We start from the raw sequence: 27034 nt of genomic DNA, 5'->3' as shown, positions 1-27034 counted from the left end.
ATGAAAAGATTAATTAGAAGAACTCAGAATTTGAATAATTTCTTTTCAACTTTTTGGATTTTCTTTCTTTCTGTTAAGAAACAAAAACCAAATTGACCAAATGATTTTGTTTCTAGTCTTTGGTTTAGAATTAAAAATCAGATACATCCATATGAATATGGTTTCTGGTTTCAAATTAAATGATGATAAAAAGGATGTTTTTTTTTTGTTTTTGTTTTTTTAAAAGGAGAAGAATTCCATGTCTTGATTGTGACACCAAAAATCTCTTATTCTCTTTTGGTTTGAAAGTAAATCACAGACTGATGTTTATTAGAGATACATTTTTCATTTAGTTAAGAAACAAAAAACAAATTGATCACATGATTTCATTTCTAGTCTTTGGTTTATAATGATGTTTTTAAATGATAATAAATGATGGATGATGTGATGAGACTCAGACCTGAAACAGTGAACATTTAACACTCACCTGTTCATATTCTTATCAATGTAACGCAGTGCCACCTAACAACCACAAGGGGTCAGGGCATGAACATGAATGAACACTCATATGAAAGTGGTGTGTTCAGGTAGAAGGTCACATGACCAGGCTGGACTGCAGGCTCACTTCACTGTGTTTCAGAGTGGACTGGTTTCTGGCTCTAGTCTGAGCAACATGACTGGGAACACAGTCAGTCCACTGTTGAAGAACCATAATAACTGTAACCTACAGACTACATGACTATAGTAGTTACAGGAGAAGCTTATGCACTGCAAAAACCCCCAAATCTTTCCAAGAATATTTGTCTTATTTCTTGTCAAAATGTCTCATTTCTAGTCGAAACGAATCCCTTTCCACTTAAAATAAGACTCATCACCTAAAAATTAACTTGTTTTCAGATCATTTTCACTTGTTTCAAACAAATTTTCACTTGAAATAAGTAGAAAAATCTGCCAGTGAAAGCAAGTGAGTTTGTGTTTGTAATAAGAAATAAAAACTTGCTCAACTATCAGATTTTTCTACTTATTTCAATTGAAAATCTGCTTGAAAGAAGTAAAAAGTGTCTAAAAATAAGCTGCTTTTTACGTGATGAGTCTTATTTTAAGTGTAATGAGATTAGTTTCGACTGGAAAAAAGACAAATGTTCTTGGTAAGAGTTTGAGTTTTTGCAGTGTGGGTTAAGGTAGGAGCCAGCCAATCATCTTCAATCAAACACTATGACAACTAGTATCATATATCGCCGTGACGACCGACAGGACGTTGGATGTGACGTGAGAGAAGTGACATTGTCAGCGAGCCACACGGCTGCAACAAAGGATGTAAGGAGCCACCAGAGCAGCAGAGAGAGGTGAGTTCACTATTCACTACTATTAATGATGCACAGTAGAGTCTGTTGCAGAGCAGCGTCCATGTCAGAGATTACAAGAGTTTTTATTACAACAACTGTCACATTCACTGAAAAAGCTCGGGACTTTCGGGGTGACCTCCGTGTTATGTGGCCCACTGAATATGGCAGTAGTGGAACTCCCATCATGCCTCTGGGCTGAGCCGACGGCGTTGTGGATGTGATGCTGCGTGTTGATGAATGCTATGCTAGTGGATTAAATGGATGAGTAATGAGACTTTGACAGGAACCACATGGGGCTTTGAACCATGGATTTTCATCAACGACAACACTGACTAACAACAAAGATAATGTTCAGTAAAGTCAGATGTGTTAAACCTACAGTCACTGATGTTGTGCTTCATTTGTTTGAATCATAACCAGGAATCAGTGTTTAGTTGAAACTGTTTCCATTGTTACTAACAGGTGAATATTGTATGTAACGGACTACAACTGGTCAGATGAAATGAGTACGAGAGCCTTTACTTTCTGACCTCTTTATGTTGACATGTATATTCACACAGTTGGTCTGCTGACACCTCTATACTTCTATATTTCCTGTATCATTGTGTAGACTTCAGTCTGTTTTTCTCTGTTCTCCACAGTTCTATGCCAGAGATGGGACCAAGTCACATGTGCAAGTCTCAAGTCATTTTTCTTTGGGTAAGTCAAGTCAAGTCACCTTATTATTGCAATTTCACCCGCAGAATCTACTCTAAATAAAGTGTCGACAATACCATTCTCAGCCTGTACTCAATAACCATAGACATACGGTAACAGTCACCTGTTACCAGCGTTACCATAGCGAGGAGGAGCTAACGTGTCCTTTTTTTAATCTCCTCTCCTTCAGCCTCACGTTCTCACTGCTGCAGATGGTGCTGCAACCCAACTACAGCTGTTAGCTGATTGGCTGTTTGCCTGTCACTCGTAGCATCCTGGGATGTTTCAATGTTCCACATTCTTTGACTTTTGAATATAAAATATCAAATTATTATCTAAAACTACTTGGTAACAGCGGCGGCGACGTGGCGATGAAGCAGCGCGACAGGCCGCTCACCGTCACTGAAACTCTGGATGAAGTCTCTGATTAAAAACACTGAGCTGCGAGCGTCATATCACGGCCGCTGCAGCGACCCTGACGGCCCCTTTGCTCCGTATCAAACCCCCCTCTCACTCTCTCTCCCCCTCCCTCTCTCTCTCCAGCCGTCCTTTCAAAATAAACGCATGAGAAGTCTGGCGGTGGAAAAAAAAAAAACACAGACTGAGCTGGTGCCGTGCCGGTGAGAAATTCAGCAGTGGCGGCTGGTCATTCAAGTCATTCAAGTCATCGTGTCTCAAGTCCCGAGTCTTTAACCTCCAAGTCCGAGTCAAGTCGCAAGTCTTTTATTTTTCGTCAAGTCACAAGTCATCAAAATAGAGACTCGAGTCGACTCGAGTCCAAGTCACAGTGACTCGAGTCCCCATCTCTGTTATATGCTACAGTCAGGATTAGAGGTAAGTATTACACTCTTTCATATTTATTATGTTATTGTCATTGTAAATTGTTAAAGTAGAATTAGTGTAAAAAATCCAGCTCAGTTGGTAGAGCACCTGCCCCATGTGTTGAGGCTATAGTCCTCACTGCAGGCGACCCCGGTTCGAATCCCGCACCGAGCGGCCCTATCCTGCGTGTCACTCCCCCCCTCTCTGCCTCCCAATTCCTGTCTCTCCCCCTCAACTGTCCTGTACATTAAAGGCCAAAAAGCCCAAAAAATATACTTTAATATTTAATAAACAACACCCACACCCTCATCTCTGCACAGGGTTTTAAGATAGATAGATAGATAGATAGATAGATAGATAGATAGATAGATAGATAGATAGATAGATAGATAGATAGATAGATAGATAGATAGATAGATAGATAGATAGATAGATAGATAGATAGATAGATCCCTTTGGAGGTTACCCTCAGGGAAATTTATTTAAGAACAAAACATAGTTGAATAAAATCTAAATTAATCTTCAAACATTCTGATATCCAAAATAAACATACCAGAATGATAAGTGGGTTCTTATTTTAACTGTGTGTGCACATCCAGCCCTCCCTCTAACAAGACGTCCTGACAGGAAACACGTTTTCTTGTGTTATTAAACAGTTTTAGCAGCGATCAGCACCTTGGCATGTTGTTTGTGGTTTTATATAACATCATAATTTATCCTCTTCCTCCTTTTGTATAAAACTTTCTGTAGACATGAAACACTGTTGTCACTTTGTACTGGTTCAGCAACAACACAACAGTTGTTCAACAGCAGAGCATCAAGAGCAGACATGTGCAACTTGTTTTTTAAGATACTTTACCATCAATGCATTAATACATGTTTAATTAACACAGATTTATAGAACATGTTCCCCTATGTCAACAGGCAAAGGACCTGCAGTACCTTGCCGCAACACACACACACACACAGAAATGTCCTAATTTCTAAAACATAAAACTTGAGACTAAAGAGGGGTCAGCTCAAAATGAAGTCGTCATCGTTCAATCTGCATTTTGAGGTAAATCTTTGCTGAGATCTTGAGTGGATTTCAACTTTGAAACATCATTTTGTACCTTTGATAAAACTCAAAATTGAGGGACAAAAAACCACCCAGTGTTTTTCTTTACTTTCTTTTAATTTAGTTCAATCAAAGTTCACAAGAGAGGGATTATGATGATGATAAAAACACACACAGACACACAGGGCTTTAACGACTGAGTCGACATGTCTGAGCTCAGGCTGGTGGCTTCATCCTGACCTGGGTGAACATCTGGACCAGCTGCAGACTGTTTCATCTGTTTCACCATTCATCTGTTCTTTAAACCAGTCAGTCATCAAGTCTGAAGAACGCTGCTCCATACAGTGCAGTAAGAAAACTTGGCTTGACCACAATCATGGCGTCTCTTTGAGGAACAGTAGGCCCAAGTGTTAAAGTGGCCTCAGACCAACATGAATACAGAAACCCAGCAGAGCCGTGTCGTGTGGACCCGGTCTCTCTCTGCAGCTCCTGGATCAGGACTCTAGAGTCCGTCACGATAACCCGGTCAACCTCTCGTTCACCTCCCACAGCTTCTTAGCCAGGGCGTCGTCTCGTCCCTTCGCTGCCACCTGCTGCAGAGCGCAGTTAGAGAAGTAGCGTCCGCTCAGCGGCTCGATGCCCTCCTGCAGAGCGCAGTGCAGGCTGGTCTGAGACCCCGCCTCCGGGTCCATGAAGAAGAGCTTGGCCACGGGCATCAGGAGGAGCTGCAGCCACCGGCTCAGACTGCCACACAGGGCTGTGGAGACGAGTCCTGGGAAGAGCAGAGATGAGGAGCTTTAATGAGCTGCTCAGTCACACTACAGTCACTCAGTCACTCTGCTGCTAAAGGGATAGTTCACCCAAAATTCAAATTTCACTCATTATCTACTCACCCTCATGTTGACTAAGGGTTGGGAGAAGTTTCAGAGTCGGAAGCTTCTCGAAGCTCCTCTTCCCGGTTCGTCAAATTTAGATGAACTGGGAAGAGGAGCTTCTAGAAGCTTCCGCTACAAACAAGCTTGAAATATAGACTTATTTAATTTTTTCCCAGGACAATTTCTCATTTCGGGGCTTCAATACAAGACGGACATTACATACGGGTAGCATGCAGGTATTTGGATGTTTTTTGGTGTGTCAGTTTCTGAATCCAGGCTGTGTGCATTTCTCTGTGGACTGAGGCTTTGATACTTTTACAGTATTAAAGGGATAGTTCACCCTAGAATGATATTTCGCTCATTATCTACTCACCCTCATGTTGACTAAGGGCTGGAAGAAGTTTCAGAGTCCTCCGTCCCTTCTCTGAGTTACAGGGGGTCTTAGCGTAGCAGTGCATTTCAAGGCAACGGTTGTAAAGGGACACCAGAGCTCTTCGTAAAAAAACACACACAAAAAAACATCCAAATACCTCCATGATGCTCGTATGTAATGTCCGTCTTGTGCTGAAGCCCCAAATTGCGTAATTGTCCCGAAAAAAATTAAATAAGTCCACATTCCAAGCATGTTTGTAGCATTAGCTCTGTGTCTGTTGTCCGGTCTTCCGCTGCCAGCGCGCATGCGCAACCAGACTGAGACTCGAGTCGGTCTCAGTGCGAACCTTGCGCATGCGCGCTGGCAGCGGAAGACCGGACAACAGACACAGAGCTAATGCTACAAACATGCTTGGAATGTGGACTTATTTAATTTTTTTCGGGACAATTACGCAATTTGGGGCTTCAGCACAAGACGGACATTACATACGAGCATCATGGAGGTATTTGGATGTTTTTTTGTGTGTGTTTTTTTACGAAGAGCTCTGGTGTCCCTTTACAACCGTTGCCTTGAAATGCACTGCTACGCTAAGACCCCCTGTAACTCAGAGAAGGGACGGAGGACTCTGAAACTTCTTCCAGCCCTTAGTCAACATGAGGGTGAGTAGATAATGAGCGAAATATCATTCTAGGGTGAACTATCCCTTTAATATAGAACCTAGAGCTGCTTTATAATCACACTACACATGGACATCTACCTTTATACTGTATGGAGCTTTAACACAAACATCTACCTTTATACTGTATGGAGCTTTAATACAAACATCTACCTTTATACTGTATGGAGCTTTAACACAAACATCTACCTTTATATGGAGCTTTAAAAACTCTAGTTTTAAACCACGTGTTGTCCACTGACCTGGGTGCAGACTGTAGCAGGTGACTCTGCTGCCCTCCAGCCGGTTGGCCAGCTCCCTGGTGAAGAGCACATTACACAGCTTGCTGCTGCAGTAGGCCTGGAGGTCGTGCCAGCCGGACCGACCCGACACCAAATCTTTCTCGGACGCCAGCAGAGGGAAGTGGACGTTACCGAAGCGGTGCAGCAGCACGGCCATGGTGACGACGCGGCTGGGCTCGCACCGCTGCAGCCGCTGTAGGAGGAGGTTGGTGAGCAGGAAGTGACCCAGGTGGTTCACCCCCAACAACGCGCCGAAGCCGTCCGCCGTATATTTGAATATTAAAAAAAAAAACAGATTAGATTGTGAAAATTAATATTTGACTGTGGGAAAAAACACGTCGGTGGCTGCTTTGTCAGTGGGTGCACTGCATAGCGGGGTCACAGCAGTTGCACTTGCACAGCGTCACTCACTGCTGAAAGTGAGACGTGACAAAAACAACGGCAGAAGCAGACGGCAGAGAGAGAAACTAAATGGCAGAAAGTTCAGAGCAGAGAGTGCGGTTTGGAAAAAAAGCCCCGTTTGGAAATACTTAGGATTTTGGTCACAGCAAAAAATGTGGATGTGCAATGTTTTCAAATACATGTTAAAACTGACATAAAAATACCTAGATATGTAGTACAGTGGGTACTAGTTTCATTTGGACGTTTCCCTCACGTAACGCGTGATTCACGCGTTGCGTGAAATTGTAGGTCACACTGTAGCCACTAGGTGGAAGCATCGTACTGAGATGCAGCTCAAAAGATTTTGGGATAATTCCACGTTTGACCACAACGTAGCTGCAATGGAGAGTGGCGCTGTTCATAGGCCATAGGTACTTCATTTGCAGCTGTGGTCGAGAGAGCTAGAGAGTGGATGGAGAGAGGGACCGCTACGCCGGTCAATCAGATCAATGTTGTTGTTTTATTGTTTCACAGTGGTTACAGTAGCCTACGTTCAACAGGATCAGTGGTTCTCAGCCTTTTGGGGGTCCCCCTCCTGTAGCCTGGCTGGGTGGCTCCAAGTTTGAGTAGTTTGAGTTCTGCAAGTTCTGGTGAATGTAACAATCCACTCATAGCCCACGACCGCTACGTCCGTGCCAGCAGCCTGGACCCGATGCTGCTGGACTCACGAGCGGAGCAATAATGCACATCTGTCAGCAGCTGCTCTTGAAGGGACAGATTAGATGCTGATTTTGTTAACAGTGACTTTGTTGCATCCAAACATTTAGCATCTGTCGGGTGCTGTCTCTTATCCGGTACAAAGTGGGAGATGACAGAACTACTTTAATCGAGGGAAAGCTACATTGTTGCGAGTTGACTCCGGCCGGCGTGTGCACATGCACTAAGCCTGGGAATATTCTCGTTTGTCCCGGACTCCCGGTCATAGTTATCTCAAGGAAATTTAAATCGAATGCAACTGGACTTGGTTATTCGTCTAGGAAGACGTTTCACCTCTCAGTCAAGAGGCTGAAGCCTCTTGAATTACAAGTTACAGTTGCATTCGATTTAAATTTCCTTGAGACAAGTGCACACTGTTTCTGCTGTCAATTCGGTCATAGTTCATTTGTAACGTGTTTTCTTCATTCTTCATTAGGCTAATGTGAACACTAGAACCACCCAGATGGTCTCACACAGACGTTTGTGTTTTTCTTACGTAAATGACTTTGTTTACATTAAAACTACAGGTCTCTCAGTCCGTGACTTTTCCATGTGTGATGGTTTCTGAAGCTTACAACTTACACAAATGAAACATTCGATTTCTGGGCATTTATACCTCGGGCCGACAATAGCTTATTTTTTTCTTCAATTATTGTTTTCATCTACAGTTATATTTATCATAATATGCCCAATTCGGGAGGGGGAGTGCCGCGGTCACGTTACATAATGTAACAGTTTCCAGAAAAATACAAAACAGGATATTTATTCATGTTACCCTCTGTTTAGGTAGATAAAGGTCTCAGTCACATTTGAATAAAAATAATGCAATTAGGCTAAATATCATAGGATCTTTTTTTTTAAAGATAGGCCTATTTTATTTTTAGTTCCATAATTCAGAGATGATTTTCACTTAACGAAATGAAACGAAACAATGTCGCCTACAGTTTTGTCCTCCGGCTTATGAAAAGTGTGAGGAGAGGTAGCTACTGTAAGAACCGGTTTTTCTAAGCTGACTGAACAGCTGTGTGAAGTTCTGTGGGGGGCAGGGCTGAAGTATCCACAAGCACACCTATTGATCAGAGATAAATGAAGGTGCTAATGTGTCGCTGATGTGTCTATAAGCTGGTCCTACAGACCGCTGCATATAAACCACACTGTAGCGATTTTCACCTAGCCTCGCTTTCAATAAAACACACACTAGCATTCTATAGCCTAATTGCAATCAGTGAAATATATGAAATCAATATAAAACACAATTTAAATATGAGAGTTGCTGTTGCTCTAGTTTAATAGCGCTGCAGCTGCATTTGCCGTGCGCCCCTGTCTGTATGTGAACCTGTGTCTGTCTATGTGCAGGCAGAGATCAGACACACCTGAGACGTGGACACATTTATTTATTTATTTATTTATTCTGTGGGAAACACCGATCAAGCTGTGCATACGCACAACTCTCCGCAATATTCCATTGATAAATCCGGACCCAAGAATGGTGCAGACATGAACACACCTCATATTCCACCCCCAGAATGACTCAGCACAGCACAACCATATATGGTCAGCACGTGCATAATTAAGTAGCCATGTGCTCTGTGGAGCGGCAACAAAGTAACAACAAAGACAACACCCGGAATGATGCTTCGGGGCGGACCTGCCCTCGCTTTTGAGGTCGGTTGTGAGAAAAATGCCTACTGTCCAGACAACTGTGTTTTTTTTTTAAAGCACCCCTGCATTACACAAACACACACATACGGTATATATAGCCGCACATCTAGGCTATAGCCTATCAGTGATCATAATAATGATGATAAGAGAAAATGCACTGTTCACTAAAACTGCACGTTGGCATCCCAGACTGAAATCAAATCTTTGCTTACAGTGAGAGCTGCTTTACTAAGTGAACTATACCTTTCTTGCGTTACTAATGTTATTGTGTCTCGAGTGTTTCAGAGTCAGCAGGCTGTAAACCAGCTGACCCTGACTGACTTTTTTTTTTTGCGGTCACATCAGCACGGCTGCATCTTCGGTCGCGGCTGCTGTGGTATTTGCCCATATTGCCCTATGGCCAGTCCGTCCCTGCCACTGGTTGTTTGTGTTGTCTGTCAAAACACGGATGAATGAAACCTATATCCACACATCTTGTAGCCTATTTCTATCGAGGGAAAGTTATTTCAGGATATCCTGTTTTATCGCCCAGCCCGAAAGTGACATAGGCTATTGCCCGTTCATTCATGAGAAATCATCCAGCTACACTCTCAGTCAAACAAGGTGGGGAATGAACACTACTCTACAGTAGTTGGCTCATTTTAAAAACACACCGGCAGCATCACCCACTGAGTTAATTAACTGCTGTGTAGAAAACCACGCTGTGGTCCATAGCCTAATCGCGGTGCAGATGGGTGTGTTTGGAGCTGACAAGAGGATCGATAAAAGAGAGTGAGACGTATAGCTGCCGTCGTTACATTTTTCTCATTGAAAAACTATACTGTATTATTATTATATTGCATTCCCCATTCCTGTTCACTGCTCCGTGCTGCTGTCTTATGGAGGCGATCTGCTGCTCACAGATGCCACCTGGCGGTTGTTTGGGCACATTGCAGCTTCTGGTGAAAACACAATTACTCTGCCACAAAAAATCTGCGTGAGCCTCCCGTGACTCACGCGTGAATCTCGCGTGAAACCGTCCAAATGAAACTAGTACCCACTGTAGTTATGTCTTGTTGTATTAGTTTGTCCTCCTGTTATTGACATAACGTGCAAATATAGATATTCAAATGGTTCAAACCTGTGTGTTTTTTTTTTTTGGAGGAAATATTTGAACGTCATTTGGAGCAATTCTGACCTCAGACTTGATGCTTAGTCCATGTCCAATAGATCCATGTCACATGTTTGTGGTCTAGAATGAACTAGGTCCCCTGATTCTACCACAATGTTCTGACTTTGTTTCATGAAATTAAGACAAAACATGGATTGACCATACAAGGTCATCATATTTCTACATAATCTTCACCTGCGTTGTTGACGAGTAGATCCAGTCTGGGCTCGGTCTTCAAGAAGGTTTCAGCAAACCTGCTAACGGACTTCAGACTCGCCAGATCCAGCTGCATGAACATCACCTGGTTGTTCCCGCTCTCCTGAAACATAAACAACAAGGACTCTGGTTAGAAGAAGAAAAGTGAGGCTGATATCAAACAGGTGTGTATCTGCACTCTGCTCTGTGGTCACGGTTTTCAGATTAGTTGATCTACTGACATCATGTGAAGTGGACTCAGCGATCTCAATGAGCAACCGACGACGCAGCGTCTTCCTCGTGGCGTACAGTACTACTCACTCTGCGGATGTCGAAAGCAGCGGCCTCAGCTCTCTCCTTGTCTCGACAGGCCAGGATCACCCGCACTCCTCTCTTCGCCAGATCCAGAGCCGTGGTTTTGCCGATGCCAGTGTTGCTTCCTTTGCACGGGGGGAAAAAAACATTTCAGACACGTCAAACTCAACAAACCTGCACTGTATTGAACTCAGTGAAGCCTAACTGTCAATCAAAACCATTTGTATTAGCTAAATATTTCTTGTTGACAACACATACACAAAGGATAAAATATGAATCAAATGTAAAATATGTAACAAGGACAGTTGGATGAGCCACCGATCCACATCATGGTGCAGCTCAAGTCACAAATATAGGATTTGCAGAGAAAATATGTAGGCAACACTCACAATTACAAATCAACTGACTATTGACTATTTTATGTTTCTTTATAAGTAATAACAAATACACAAACTAGAGATACTGTAACACACATTCATTATAAGGTAAACTTCCTGGACAGGTACAGGTGTGTTAACTGAACAGGTTAGCTCCTTCACTTTTCTCTCTTTTAAATAAAATATACTATATTTCCTTAAATGCTGGTTATTTTCCTAAATAGTAGCTTTGAATTGTTAATTTGTTGTCAGGGCTATATGATATGGTAAAAATCTGACTCGTATATTAGGCTATTAGATATTTTAAAATGCAAACTCTTTTTCCTGTTAGTTGGGACCTGTTGAAGTTTATCACCTGACCTTTATTTTGAAACATTGATCCAGCGGCCATTAAACCAACTGTAGCTTCACTTTGCCGCTAAACTGTGTTGTTTTATTAACAATAAACCCCCTTTAAATCAGTTTTGACACAAAACAATCAGTGTTTGAAGTAAACAGCGACGTCACGGCTGTTTGCTCCACGTGCAGCAGCAGCCCACAGGTGAGGCTCGTTACCTGTAACAATGGCCGTCTTCCCCTCCAGCGTCACGGGACTCGAACATCTCGCTCCTCGGAACAAACCGTAGTAAACTATCACGTAGAAGCAGACTGTTGCTGCTCCGAGACACAGCAGCAGCGACATCACGGCGCTGCACCGCTGCTGCTCAGTCAAGGCGGCCGACGGCACAGCGAGCGCTCTTCCGGTCGGGACTTTCAAAATAAAGTTTACGTGGCTGGATGGAGGTACAAAAAGTGGGAGCGTGCCTATGTTCCCTCAGCCCTATGTTCCCTCTGGACTCTCTCTACCTATCTGGACTCTGTCTATCTGGCCTGTCTAGCCTCTACCTGGTCTTTTTACTAAACTTAACCAACTCCTTTCTTCATTGCCTAAACCCAACCAATGGTGGGACCAAAGGGCTGAGGGAACATAGGGCCTAATTTTCAGTGACGACAAAAGTTAGAAATGAGGGAACATAGGGCTGAGGGAACATAGGGCTGTGGGAACATAGGGATGACCCCCAAAAAGTAGCCTATATAGGTTATCTAAAGAGCCAAAAATCCGGATTTTATACATAAATAAATGTGATGATTTGTCATTTTCACTCAATGAAAGACTTAGCTTTAAAGGAGAAACCAACTCCGACAGCTTAAGTAACTTCCGGTGGTCGTTCAGGGGTTAATGAAGAGACGTCACTCTCTACGGTTTAGAGAGAGTAACGTCTCAAAGTAATGTATTACACAATCAGAGAAAATAAAGATGCGCTCTACGGCTTCACTTTCCTCTGAATGAGTATGTAGCCTACAACAAAACTCAGTGAGATTAAACGTCAATTTGTTTCATTATCCAACTTGTAATGAGAAACAAACCAGGAAGTGGGAGTCGGAAATGGGGACTGTTCGCCTTCAAATTAAAGGTTGCACATTGATGGACAACACCTGTGGAGTTCCATTTTTGTCCAAATTTGATAAATGAATCAAAAAGAAAAAGAAAAAGAAATAATGTTTGTTTGTTTATTAATTAATTAATTTTATTTAATTAAGCTTTTCACTCAACTGCATGTGTGCAGAAGACTGTTTTTGATGCTCTGATAACAAACAACTGTCCATATTCTTGTTCCCATTTAATAGCTGAAATGTTGACAAGAAAAGCCTAACAGGATCAATGCAACAATAATAATAATAAAAAAAAAAAGGACTTGCAATGTGATGCTGCTGGAAACAAAAGGAGAGAGTGAGGGAGTGAGTGATCAAGGGGTAAAAAATCACCTGACCACCCATAAGGTAGACAAATAAACAGACATGGTTCCTATGAACTTTGTTTTATTCATTATTTCACATCCAATTATTTACAGGATTAGATAAATTCAGTTAAAGAATAAACTCAGTTACAGAAATTGTTACGGAAAAATCATTTGCTGATAGGATCAGTATGGTTTTTGTGCTGCTCTATATGAAAATGCACATTACATACAAAATCGATTAATTGATTCAGTAAAAACATACAAAAAAACATTTCATTACTGTCCATACACAAATTTTGCACTGTTAATCTGCCACTTTTGCACAAGTCACTGTTTTTCTGTTCACTACCTCACTGCAAAATCACGACACTCACATCAAAGCTGTTTGTTGGGTCAACGTTTTAGTTTATCGACATTCATCAGGACTGACACATAAATCTTCTTGATAACACTCCACTACCTCGTCCAGTATTTCAATTAATTTATTTTGTTCTGTGTATGTTACCACTGTTGAATACACAAACCGTACATTTATTCTTATCCATTGTCCCCCATACTGTCCAATATTTCAGCAACTGAAGAAACATTGTTTTTTTTCCTCAAATGATTTTTACACAAAAGAGTAAAGTGTGTCTAAAGGAAGAAGTTTATAAGAATCACTGAGAAGAGTTTTTAAAATCAACTGATTTAATCCATGAATGTGAAAACGTGAGTGAGAGACAGAGACAGACATGTAGAGACTGAACTGTCTGTTCAACAGTGAGAAGGTTTCTGTGACAGGAGGAGACTCTGGTTCACTCAACACAGACTCAACCAGGAATCAGGATCGATGAACCAGAACCCAGGACACAGAGATTGAGTGAAGGTGGTGTTGAAGGTGTAGAGGTGGATCAGTGAGTCAGAGGAGACTCTGTAGAAGGACAGAGAGCCAGCAGGACAGTCCACATACACTGCTACTCTGTTAGAGACAGAGGAGGAGGAGGAGGAGGAGGAGGAGGAGGAGGAGGTGATAGGTGTCCATCTGTTATTGTGATAGACACTGTAACCACCATCAAAGCACTCCAGACTCCAGGACTGATCGTTCCTTCCAAACAAACAGTCTAGACTGCCTCCTTTCCTGCTGATTCCTCTGTAACTCACTGATATAACAACCCTTCTTCTCCACTCGACCTCCCAGTAGCAGCGACCAGTCAGACCAGTTGAACACAGCAGCTGATAATATAAGTCAAATCTGTCTGGATGATCAGGATATGACTGATCCTCCTTCACACGTGTTGCCTTCCTGTTGTTGTCAGACAGTTTGATCTTTGTGTTCACTGTGTTTGTGTCGATTGTGAGTGGACAGGAATCTGATGGAGAGAACAAGACACAGCTGCAGTTATTGATCATGTGATCAGTTATTGACAGTTTGATGAAGACTCATGAGGTCAGTGATGTGACAGTGTGAAGATGGTTGAATGTGCTGCTTTGTTTCCATGAATCAAAGTAAAAACAGACTTACACTTCCTCAGACCTGGTGTCAACCATGGGACTCCAGCAGGCTCCACCCTGAAAGGAGGAGGGGGGTCAGAGCAGCACCTTCTCTGTCAGCATGCACACATGGACATTACATGGCTCTCACACACACACTGTTTTATCACTGTGTTCACATGGAGGCTGGTATGTCTGGATGAACACTGAGCACAGAGAAGAAGGAGCTGGAGTCTTTATCTAGTGATGATACAGAGCAGGAGGAGACCAGGAGGAAACACTTCATCATGTCTTTTCTCCATGTGATGTCACTGCAGTGTGAGACACACACTTTCACTCTCTGACTCTCAAGCTGCACAAACACACGTCACAGCAAAGAAGATGAAGACACAACAGGTGGAGCTGACCAGCCCAGATATCCCACAATGCACCAGGAAAGAAGAAGAGTGGGTCTCATTCATGAAACGTTAGTAAATCTGTGTAGATTTGCACAAACTCACGCTACTGAAACTCTACTCCAGATTCATGAACGGTGCGGGAAACTCAGATTTGATCGTAAGCATCGGCCCCGGTTCGAATCCCGCGTCGGGCAGTCCTTTCCTGCATGTCATTCCCCCTCTCTCTGCCTCCCCCTTTCCTGTCTGTCTCTACTGTGTACTAGGACTGTCAATGAATATTTTAAATTTGAATGTATATTCGAATTATAGTGATTAAAATGAAATTCAAATATTAAAATATGATGTTCGAATATTAATAATTTATTTTTAAATTATCTTCACGCGCACAACCACAACAACAGCAACAACTTCCTCCTACAAATGCGAGTCTCATGTCTCAGACCGGATCATGTCAATCCAGCTGCAGAAATATCTGGGGGACGGGAGCGCCGCGGTAACCGTAGTAACTCACACACACACACACACACACCTGTCTGTGTGGTCACGTCTGGAGAGAAGCAGCTTCTCAGCGTTGATCACGCGTTAAAAAAATCGTGCCGTTCACTGAGAGCTGTGATGATGATGATCCTCTGCTTCATCGTGACTGAACTTGATCCGCGTTATAAGGATCATTACTGGGATGTGGGAATAAAACATGCCGGCTCTTATCCCGTTTCTGTCACAGCTCCATCCAAACCGGTGCCAGCTGGATGAAGTGTACGTCCACCGAGCGTGTAGCAACGTGTAGCAACACACACTCTGCATCGCATATCAGCTGCACATTTATGGAATCAGGTTTTATGTCAGATTATTATCATCATCATTAGATGGAGCCTTGACGTGTGTGTGTGTAACCGATCCTTAAAACGTCTCTCTCTCCAAATATTTCTAATCATTTGTCACAAAGTCATCGGCGTATTTTTAACATAAGAAAGAGTAATACCATTTAAAATTGTAATTTTAAGCTCCACTTTTGAGCTCCATCAAACCTGTCCACACATTTTGACTGGACTTGAAGTCAGAGTCCAGAGGAAGCAGAGAAACTGTAGAGCAGAGAGAACCAGGCTCAGCTCAGAGCACATGGACTCAGACAGGAAGTGAAGCTCCAGCTGCTGGAGACTTTCATTAAGGAGCCACTTTGTGGCTTCATCTGATCTGGAGTCAGCACACACACAGTCTGAAAACAGCTGTTTGATCACACACACATTCAGCCACAAACACTGATTATTACACTGTTCACTACACTCACTTTCTTCTGATTGACAGCTCCAGGCCTCTGGACAGTGAGGACATCTGGATGTCACACTGTGATTGACTGTCTCCTCAACACAACAACACATCTCATCAGGACAAGACCAGGATCTCAGAGAGACTGAGCTGATTATTGATCATCAATATCTGACCAGACAGAGACCTGATGGTGCCGCCTGGTTTCTGTCTCTTATTTCCTCCTTGGTTGGAGACGCTGGGAGACGAATGTCTCTGAGCAGTGGACATGCTTTGATTCTTGTTGCTGTGTTATTAGTGTGTCCACACTCAACAGGTGTCTACAGTCTCTGGGACTGTTCAGGTCAAACACTCTGTTGGTTCAGGAGCAGTTCAACCAGCTGCAGCTCAAATGTTTCCTGATACACTCTGAAATAAAGTCTGATCCAAACATCTGGAGAGACTCAGAGCACAGCTGCCAACAGCTGCTTTCATCACTGACATCTCTTCTCCTGAATATGACACAGTGAGTCATGATGAGACACTGAAGTCATCATGAGGAGAAACTCCTGATCCCAGTAGTTCATCACTGTGACTGATGAAAGCTGCACAGCTCATGTTTGAAACACTCTGAGATTTTGGCTTCAGTATAAACTGTGTTGGGACGAGTCAGACTGAGACAGAGGACGTCAGTGGAGTGGGCGGAGCTTCACTGTGGCCTACACCACCTCTGGATATGGTCTGAGTGATGGCATCTGATGTCATCAATGCATGGATCACCTGAGACAGATGTTAATACCAGGTGTGAACAGGTGTGAACGGGGCCATAGAAAATGTTCCAGCTCCTCCTCCTCTATCAGACAGTGTGTGTGGCTGCAGCAGCCTCTCCATACCTGAGAGAGTCCAGTCTCCAGCCTGGATCCTCCAGTCCAGCAGACAGCAGCTTCACTCCTGAGGCTCCTGGATGATTGTAGCTCAGGTCCAGCTCTCTCAGATGGGAGGGGTTGGAGCTCAGAGCTGAGGCCAGAGAAGCACAGCCTTCCTCTGTGACCAGACATCCTGACAGACTGAACACACACAACAACACACATGAACCCTCTGTCAACACCTGCTGCTGTGTTCAAGTGGCATCAGATAAACAGCTGGATGGATCCTCACCTGAGAGTCTCCAGTCTACAGTGTGGACTCTCCAGTCCACCAGACAGCAGCTTCACTCCTGAGTCCTGCAGGTTGTTGTTACTCAGGTCCAGGTGTCTCAGACTAGAGGACTGGGAGCTGAGGACTGAGGACAGAGCTTCACAGCTTCTCTCTGAGAGGTCACAGCTGCTCAGTCTGAAGAGGAATTCAAGGAAAAACACTCACATACTCAATATGAAGGAAATAACAGGTTAGAATCATAAATACACAACATTTCAACACAAACCTGAGAGTTTACAGTGTTTCTTACTCAACATGTTCTAGTTTGTATAAATAGATTTATAGATAGATTTGATTATAAACTGTGACTGTGATGGTACCATTCCAATATTCTCCGGTCTGCGATTCCATTTGTAATGACGGACGGCTGTTTCTTCAGTCAATGATTCAAAATGATCATCTGGCGACCGCGCTACCGACCGCTCCTCCCGCACCGCTTTATGTCAAATGACGGACAGGATAAGGAAGAGGATAAGGAAGTACCGGGACGTGGAATCACGTGGGTTCGGTGCTTCGTGACGTCAAGCTGCACAGCACTTCCAATTCCCCCGTTTGGAGACACTATCTCAAAAAAGTGTAGCAATCAATTTAGGGAGTGAACAGACTTTTTTCACCTCCAGGCGTCATAGAAAGGCCACGGGAACACAGAACCACTACAAAACCAGTAGAAAGTGGATTTTGCATAATATGGGCCCTTTAAATAAATAATCAGCTGTTGTTTTTCAGTAGAACCTCCTTCTACCTCCATCGCCAGCCTCTAATCACTGCCACTAACAAACTATATGAATTAATGAACTAAAAAACAAAAACAATGTTGAGACTGAGAAAATATTTTACCACTTAAACAATGAGCCATATTCTGCTGAAAGTGAAAAAACAGGTAAAACTGTCATAAAACCTGAGCAGTGTTCACTCTGGTGACAGTGAACGCTGCTCAGGTTCATCATTTATAAACTGATGCATTCAGTTCAACGTTCACTAAAAACATGAACATGTCCAATGAAGCACAGCCTTCCTCTGTGACCAGACATCCTGACAGACTGAACACACACAACAACACACATGAACCCTCTGTCAACACCTGCTGCTGTGTTCAAGTGGCATCAGATAAACAGCTGGATGGATCCTCACCTGAGAGTCTCCAGTCTACAGTGTGGACTCTCCAGTCCACCAGACAGCAGCTTCACTCCTGAGTCCTGCAGGTTGTTGTTACTCAGGTCCAGGTGTCTCAGACTAGAGGACTGGGAGCTGAGGACTGAGGACAGAGCTTCACAGCTTCTCTCTGAGAGGTTACAGCCGCTCAGTCTGAAGAGGAATTCAAGGAAAAACACTCACATAATCAATATGAAGGAAATAACAGGTTAGAATCATAAATACACAACATTTCAACACAAACCTGAGAGTTTACAGTGTTTCTTACTCAACATGTTCTAGTTTGTATAAATAGATTTATAGATAGATTTGATTATAAACTGTGACTGTGATGGTACCATTCCAATATTCTCCGGTCCGCGATTTGATTTGTAATGACGGACGGCTGTTTTTTTCAGTCAATGATTCAAAATGATCATCTGGCGACCGCGGTACCGACCGCTCCTCCCGCACCGCTTTATGTCAAATGACGGACAGGATAAGGAAGAGGATAAGGAAGTACCGGGACGTGGAATCACGTGAGTTCGGTGCTTCGTGACGTCAAGCTGCACAGCACTTCCAATTCCCCCGTTTGGAGACACTATCTCAAAAAAGTGTAGCAATCAATTTAGGGAGTGAACAGACTTTTTTCACCTCCAGGCGTCATGGAAAGGCCACGGGAACACATAGGACCTACAAAACCAGTAGAAAGTGGATTTTGCATAATATGGGCCCTTTAAATAAATAATCAGCTGTTGTTTTTAAGTAGAACCTCCTTCTACCTCCATCACCAGCCTCTAATCACTGCCACTAACAAACTATATGAATTAATGAACTAAAATACAAAAACAATGTTTAGACTGAGAAAATATTTTACCACTTAAACAATGAGTCATATTCTGCTGAAAGTGAAAAACCAGGTAAAACTCATAAAACCTGAGCAGTGTTCACTCTGGTGACAGTGAACGCTGCTCAGGTTCATCATTTATAAACTGATTCATTCAGTTCAACGTTTACTAAAAACATGAACATGTCCAATGAAGCACAGCCTTCCTCTGTGATCAGACATCCTGAACACACACAACAACACACAGGAAACCTCTGTCAACACCTGCTGCTGTGTTCAAGTGTCATCAGATAAACAGCTGGATGGATACTCACCTGAGAGTCTCCAGTCTACAGTCTGGTTCCTCCAGTCCACCAGACAGCAGCTTCACTCCTGAGTCCTGCAGGTTGTTGCTACTCAGGTCCAGGTGTCTCAGACTAGAGGACTGGGAGCTGAGGACTGAGGACAGAGCTTCACAGCTTCTCTCTGAGAGGTTACAGCCGCTCAGTCTGAAGAGATGATCATGAGGAATTAAAGAAGAAAGGAATTAAATATCTGTCCTGTTGAAAAGACAGAAGGGTTTTTATATAATGATGAATAAATACAACTATCCCTACACTTACAGAGCTTTGTTGGAGGCTTTGACCACTGGCAGCAGCCTCAGAAGAGCCTCCTCTGAAGCAGAGTATTTCTTCAGGTCAAACTCGTCCAGATCTTCTTCTGATGACAGTAAGATGAAGACCAGAGCCGACCATTGAGCAGGAGACAGTTCATCTATGGAGAGATGTCCGGATCTCAGGGACTGTTGGATCTCCTCTACTAGAGAACGATCATTCAGTTCATTCAGACAGTGGAACAGGTTGATGCTTTTCTCTGCAGAGGGAGTCTCTTCAATCTTCTTCTTGATGTACTGAACTGTTTCCTGATTGGACTGTGAGTCACTTCCTGTCTGTGTCATCAGACCTCGTAGGAGATTCTGATTGGTCTCCAGTGAAAGACCCAGGAGGAAGCGGAGGAACAAGTCCAGGTGTCCATTTGAACTCTGTAAGGCCTCGTCCACAGCGCTCTGGTAGAAGTTTGTCTCTGCAGATTTGACTCTTGTTGTTTCAGTCTTCTTGGAGGTTGTTTGTTGTTGTGACATCAGGTTGAGTCCAGAGTTGATGAAGGCCAGATGGACATTAAGAGCAGCCAGAAACTCCTGAACACTCAGATGGACGAAGCAGAACACCTTGTCCTGGTACAGGCCACTCTCCTCTTTAAAGATCTGTGTGAACACTCCTGAGTACACTGAGGCTGCTCTGATATCGATGCCACACTCTGTCAGGTCTGATTCATAGAAGATCAGGTTTCCTTTCTGCAGCTGCTCAAAAGCCAGTTTTCCCAGAGACTCAATCATCTCCCTGCTCTCTGGACTCCAGTGTGGATCTGTCTCAGCTCCTCCATCATACTTGACCTTCTTCAGTTTTAGATGAACCACCAGGAAGTGGATGTACATCTCAGTCAGGGTCTTGGGCAGCTCTCCTCCCTCTCTGGTCTTCAACAGCTCCTCCAGAACTGTAGCAGTGATCCAGCAGAAGACTGGGATGTGGCACATGATGTGGAGGCTTCGTGAGGTCTTGATGTGGGAGATGATCTCTCTGGCCTGCTCCTCATCTCTGAACCTCTTCCTGAAGTACTCCTCCTTCTGTGGGTCAGTGAACCCTCTGACCTCTGTCACCATGTCAACACAGTAAGGAGGGATCTGATTGGCTGCTGCAGGTCGTGTGGTTATCCAGAGGCGAGCAGAGGGAAGCAGGTTCCCCCTGATGAGGTTGGTCAGCAGCACGTTGACTGAGGTGGACTCTGTCACATCAGTCAGGATCTCAGTGTTGTGGAAGTCCAGAGGAAGTCGACACTCGTCCAGACCGTCAAAGATGAAGACCACCCGGAACTGATCAAACCTGCAGATTCCTGCTTCTTTGGTTTCAGAGAAGAAGTGATGAACAAGTTCCACCAAGCTGAACCTTTTCTCTTTCAGCACATTCAGCTCTCTGAAGGTGAAGGGAAATGTGAAGTGTATGTCCTGGTTGTCTTTGTCTTCAGCCCAGTCCAGAGTGAACTTCTGTGTTAAGACTGTTTTCCCAATGCCAGCCACTCCCTTTGTCATCACTCTTCTGATTGGTCGGTCTCTTCCAGGTGGGGCTTTAAAGATGTCTTCTTGTCTGATGGTTGTTTCTGGTCTGTCTGGTTTCCTGGACGCTGTTTCAATCTGTCTGACCTCATGTTCATCATTGACCCCTCCAGCCCCTCCCTCTGTGATGTAGAGCTCTGTGTAGATCTGGTTCAGAAGGGTTGGGTTTCCTGCTTTAGAGATCCCCTCAAACACACACTGGAACTTCTGCTTCAGGACAGATTTGAGTTTACGTCCACAAACTGGACCAGGAGTTCCTAAATAAACAAAAACACAATAAAATTCATGTAGAAAATACAACATTTTAATTCCTCTAAATAACGACTATTATGAACATGTTTCCCTCCATGTGTTGATGTCAGTGAACGTCTCATTTGTTCATCATGTTGAATCTTTAGAGAAATCCTCTTACTGCTCTGCAGACGCTCAGCCAGCTCCTCCTGCTTCATCCTCCTCAGGAAGTTCACTGTGATCTTCACTAATGCCTCTCTGCTGCTCCTCCTCTGCTCTTCATCCTCACCATCCAACACCTCCTCATCCTCCCTCTGACTCCCTGAGCATTCTGGGTAATCTGGACTCAGAGCCTTGTGGATCTTCTTCAGCTCGTTCTTGACAAAAGTGACCATGTTCTCCTCCAGCAGCTGGAACAGAAACTCTATGAGTGACTAGGGATGGGAATCGAAAACCGGTTCCTCTTCGGAACCAGTTCCAACTCGGATCAATTCTTGGAATCGTGTGCGTGTCTGCTTTAACGATTCCCTTATCGATTCCGTTTGACTCAGAAACTCGCACATTAATTGATTAATGACGTTACATGACGTTACGTTAAAATCAATCTTCATTATAAATGAGGGTGCTTAGTGTTTATATCCACGTGTCACCGTTCGTTCTCCCAAAATAAAGTTAGTGGCGTGTCTGCGTGGAGCGGAGCTGCTGACAGATGCAGCTGATAGTGACGTTTCCTCATCACCAAACCTGTGAGCCACCCTCCGGTCCTCCCTCCCTCCCGTCGTGGGGACAGGTCAACGTCTCCTGAACAGGCCACATGTCTATTCTTTCTGTTTTTCTCTCTTTATTCTAACCACTTCCTTTCAGGTTTTGCTGGTAGCCACGTGAAACGGTAGCTACGCCCTGTGTCTTTTCTCTCGCGCTCTCTCTCTCTTTCGCTCGCTCGCTCACTCCGCATAAAAACGAACGTTATGAAAACAATAACTAGTGAGAAGATACAGATGCAAATAAACCATGTAATGGAAACGTTGTTAAATTCCTCCTGTGAGCACATCTGCCCCACAGCCACAGTGGTCTATAGTGTTAACATGTCCAGGCAGGTCGGTCCTGGCTACTTTTTTAATGTTAGAGCCATTAATGCAGTGTTTTCAACCTCGGGGTTGGGACCCCATGTGGGGTCGCCTGGAATTCAAATGGGATCGCCTTAAATGTCTAGTAATTGATTAAAAAAGAAAAATTAAATAAACTCATTATTTTTCACAATCTTAAACAACTATATTCTTTATACATTCACTTTCTTGAATATAAATCAAGATCAAATAAAATGCAGCATATACAAATATCTGAGCTTGCTCATCTTGATTGAGGGTCACCAGAAATTTGTGATGTCAAAAGGGGTCATGAGCCAAAAAAGGTTGGGAACCACTGCATTAATGCAAACAAACCCATTTCTCTTTTATTTCCTCACCCAATGAGAATCGATAAGAGAATCGATAAGGAATCGAATCGATAAGCAATATCGATAATGGAATCGGAATCGCTAAATTCTTATCAAGCATCAAACTAAAACCATGGAGCCAAACATCAGATCCATGTTGGACAGACTGACAATCCACTGGTGTCAAAGTGCAGCATGGAGATGATGGTGAACACAACAGATGTAACAGCAGCTGTTGGACATGTCCTCACCATAAATATGGAGTCCAGGTGTGTTTGATGCTGCTGGGCAGACTGACCACTGGGAACCTCTGAGCTCTCCTGGTCCACTCTGTGGAGGAATCAGTGTCAAGTCAACATCAGGACAGAGAGATAATACAAGATGGACTTTATATGTCCCCTGAGGACGTTCACAACAGACAGAGACACTTTGGTTTCAGACCTGGTCCAACAACACGTCGTACAAACAGGTTCTTTTCTACAATAACCTGAGTCTGACTGTCAGTTACAGCTTACATCTGATCAGCTGATCCACGTCCTCCTTTAAAGGTAATGATCACTTCCTTTGAGTCATCGCTCTTTAAAGACAGACAGCTGGGTTCAGGAGAGTCTGGTCTCTGCTGCTGGATCCTGAAACAACAACACAACTCATGTTTAACAGTTTTAGGTTTTCAACAGAATGTTTTTCCAAAGAAACCTATTTTTAAGATTTTCATCAAGTGCTGCACATCTTCAGTCTGAGCAAACTATTTAATAGGGGATTATATCCCATAATTAAATAACAACCCTTGATTTGTTTCTATTTTCCTGTAGATAAAAGCTGTAAACTATGATGAAGATTTCTTTTACATCAGAAAACATCATTTATCTGTGTGTTTTGTTCTGTAGATGAGTTGAAGTTTCTAGTTTCTTCATGCATTTTCTCAGTATTTATGGACGTTTGTTGGTCTGCTCCTGTAAGAAGCAGCTGCTGAGATTCTCCTTCAGCTCCTGTAACTGATGTGATCCTCTGTCTCTGCTCTCTGTGTCTGACGTCACTCTGAACTCACTAGAAACCACTGATCGGCCCGTCGCCCTGTTGCACACCTCAAAGCTGCCACCAGGAGGCGACTTGATGCAGCCGACATCACCATGTTCCTTCTACCAGGTGGAAACAAGACCATCAACATTTAGTGCAAATGAAATGATGATTTTAACCCAGTGGTTACTTCCTGTTTAAGTAGATGGTGCTGACGTATTTCCTGTTACTTCTGTGTAATACAGTTTTTTTTTTTTTTAAAGCGCCTTTATAATTTATTATTATATTTATGTTTTATTTGGTTTTTGAATTTTATCCTAGTCAAATAGTTGTATTTTCCTTTTACCTGTGAGAGGACATTTTGCTTTCTTTTTGTTCCTCCTGAGCCCCCGTAGTCCTCCAGGCTTCTGTAGCCCCTCCCTTCTTCCCCTCACAGTCATGTTTACATTGGCTGAGGGTGAACGACGAACGACGACAAGTGTGGTATCTAAATTGTCGTCTGCAGGTTTGTTTTTTAAAGTTTTAGACGTAGCAAATGCTGCGTGTTTTTGTTTTGGCGCTCTCTGTTCATTTAGTAGCTACACACCCCATGTTTTGCATTTATTCAGGACAGATAGCTTATGTTTTGTCATTTCCATTGGAAATATTAATGGAAATAATACAGAAAAAAAGTGTGACAGTTCTGTTTACAATGACTGAGGGGCGAGATATAACAGACGGATGATGACAAGTGTGGTATCTGAATTGTCGCCCGCAGGTTTGGGCCGAATAAACGTGTGAGAACAGAATCCTTCTCTTCCTTCTTGTGCCAACTCGCACTGGTTACATGAGCATCACTGAATATTAACATGTGGATGTTCAAGCAGGGACTCTTTACTGCAGCTGGACAACGTGTGTCTGCGTTATAACTGAGATTTGAAAGAGAATCATTGAAATGTGACTCCACAGGAGGAACGTTCAACAGAAACACAACAGCCTTGAAATTGAGCTTTTATCTTACATCTGATCAGCTGATCCACGTCCTCCTTTAAAGTCAATGAGCCACTTCTTTGAGTCGTTGCTCTTTAAAGACAGACAGCTGGGTTCAGGAGAGTCTGGTCTCTGCTGCTGGATCCTGAAACAACAACACAACTGATAAATGTGCATGTTGGAGAAAAACTAATGAAAAATATCTTCAGTCATTTAATAAACACAACAACTGACTTTTAGAGAGAAAAGTCTTTCTGACTGTTTTACATTCTGACCTTCCATCAACAGAACCACTGAAGTTAATAGGACGATCCATGGAGAAGTTGCTCTTCATGGACACACAGCTGGATCCAGGTCGAGGACGAGGTCGAAGTCCAGGTCCAGGTCCAGGTCCAGGTCCAGGTCTAGGTCCAGGTCCAGGTCCAGGTCCAGGTCTAGGTCCAGGTCCAGGTCCAGGTCCAGCAGACTGTGGCTTGTGCTGCTGCTTTGGCCTTGAACACAACACACACAGAGCTTTGAGTGTGAATAATGATGGAGCAGTGATCTGAGTCATGGACAGTTAGAGATGCTCATCTGACCTTTGACCTGTGGTCCTGCGTTTACGTCCCCCACACAGTTTCTTAGAGGGAGGGGCTCCCTCCTCTCTGTCCTCACACTGATCCATGCTGCTGAGCTCACATCCACATCAGCTCACACACACTTTGTAGCTTCACCTGCAGAGGAAACACACATCATTCATCTGCACAGCAGCTCACATGTCCATCGTGTCTCCAGCTGCTCCTCCACTGATTGGCTCTTCTTCTCTGCTTCATATCAGTGTCAGTTGAATGCAGTCACACAGCAGTGAGGAAGAGGAAGCTGCCATCAGCTGCTGTACTTCTACTATCAGTCCACTAGATGGCGTCATGAAGCTGCAGCCCAGCAACATGATCCATGGACCACTGTTTCCATCCACTGACACACACAAGGACTGAGATCCACTGAGTTGATGTGACACAGTCTCTGTGTGGACAGCGTCCCTGTAGAAAACCACTGGATCAAACAAGCTACAGCTGATTATTACACACACAACAACTGGGCCAAGACGTATTTCACCTCACAGCTCCACTATCACAACATTCACTCATTTCACTCACACTGGAAATTCAAAGAGAGAAAAACACTCTCCAGCTGCCACTGACACTTATTGTCTCTGTCCATCCATTCATCATCTGCTCCATCAAATGTCACAAAATACAGACAAATGATGCGTTCAAGTTCCTCTCAATCTGAGGCCACGTCTTCAAATGTCTCGTTTTGTCACGGCAACAATCAAAGAGACAAAAATATTCAGTTTACAGTCAAATTAAACAGAGAAAACAATAATACAAGGAAATCTTCCGTTTTGAGGCTGAAAAATGAAAAGTTCAGCTTGAAAATGTTGATTGAACAACTGTTGCAGCTCTAAAAGATTCTGCCCAACAATATTGATGGTTTGTGTCCAATAACCATCTTTAATCATGTGTTTCTGAGCTCATCAGATGTTTTTAATCTACAACGTGCAGCTGGAAAGTGACCAGTAGCTTCACCTGTCAGCTACATGAGCTGCAGTACAAGCAGGAAGTAGCACAACAAGGAAATACTCTAGGAGAGTACAAGTACCTCACAATTGTACTGTACTAAATGTACTCAGTTACTGTGAAGAACCTGATGCTGAACATTGATCAACACTGGAAAATCAATCATCAATAAAGAAAACTGTCAGTATTGATGAGTGATAGGCAGTAACAGCTTCTGCTCTTATTCCAGCGCTTCTCCCGACAACATCCACACAACATGGAGGACACGGTTCTACACACAACATCCACACAACATGGAGGACACGGTTCTGTCGGTCCAGACTTTACAGCTGCAGCTCTGACTCAGCTACAGTAACATTATAATAACACAACAACAACACAACGACAAGTTGAAGGGCAGAGAACTCAGGTAACGACAGGTGTTAACGAGGAAAACATCCAGACTGTTCACCTTACCTTCACACGGGGAGATAAACTGCGACACAACCGCTGGGTCAAAGTGAAAGTAAACTTTAAAGAGGAAGTGGGGGAGGGGAGGTGACTTCTGTAATCTGAGTAGACAGACTGGTGTTTTTACTGCTGTTTATTTCTACTACTGAACCATAAAGAGTTAAAACATTAATGATAATATCGATCTCCAGTCCGCCGCTTGTCAGTGACTCTG

At 43.4% G+C, this 27034-nt stretch overlaps 2 protein-coding genes across 3 annotated transcripts; both read right to left on the bottom strand.

Annotated features, from left to right (window-relative positions):
* Positions 1-3980: 3980 nt before the first annotated feature.
* LOC146975230 (dehydrogenase/reductase SDR family member 13-like) lies at positions 3981-11658 on the bottom strand. 2 transcript variants are annotated; one of them, XM_085794723.1, is made up of 5 exons: positions 11497-11658; positions 10571-10689; positions 10247-10373; positions 6067-6390; positions 3981-4672 (listed from the first exon to the last, which is right to left on the bottom strand). In XM_085794723.1, exons 1-5 carry the CDS (start codon positions 11621-11623, stop codon positions 4413-4415), a joined length of 957 nt encoding a protein of 318 aa, XP_085650849.1. In that variant the 5' UTR covers positions 11624-11658; the 3' UTR covers positions 3981-4412. The 2 variants fall into 2 exon arrangements, with proteins under 2 accessions (XP_085650849.1, XP_085650850.1); XM_085794724.1 differs by having other exon boundaries at positions 6067-6384.
* A 1620-nt stretch (positions 11659-13278) lies between these two features.
* LOC146975229 (protein NLRC3-like) lies at positions 13279-24282 on the bottom strand. The gene is made up of 6 exons (XM_085794672.1): positions 24189-24282; positions 19613-21416; positions 18164-18337; positions 16994-17167; positions 14224-14270; positions 13279-14071 (listed from the first exon to the last, which is right to left on the bottom strand). Exons 1-6 carry the CDS (start codon positions 24280-24282, stop codon positions 13521-13523), a joined length of 2844 nt encoding a protein of 947 aa, XP_085650798.1. The 3' UTR covers positions 13279-13520.
* Between the last annotated feature and the right edge of the window lie 2752 nt (positions 24283-27034).

This window comes from Trachurus japonicus, chromosome 13 (assembly GCF_045865225.1).
Source record: "Trachurus japonicus isolate A0001 chromosome 13, Traja_1.0".
Lineage (NCBI taxonomy): Eukaryota > Metazoa > Chordata > Actinopteri > Carangiformes > Carangidae > Trachurus > Trachurus japonicus.
The sequence above is the reverse complement of the archived record's forward strand: the minus strand, read 5'-3'. Positions and strand labels throughout refer to the sequence as shown.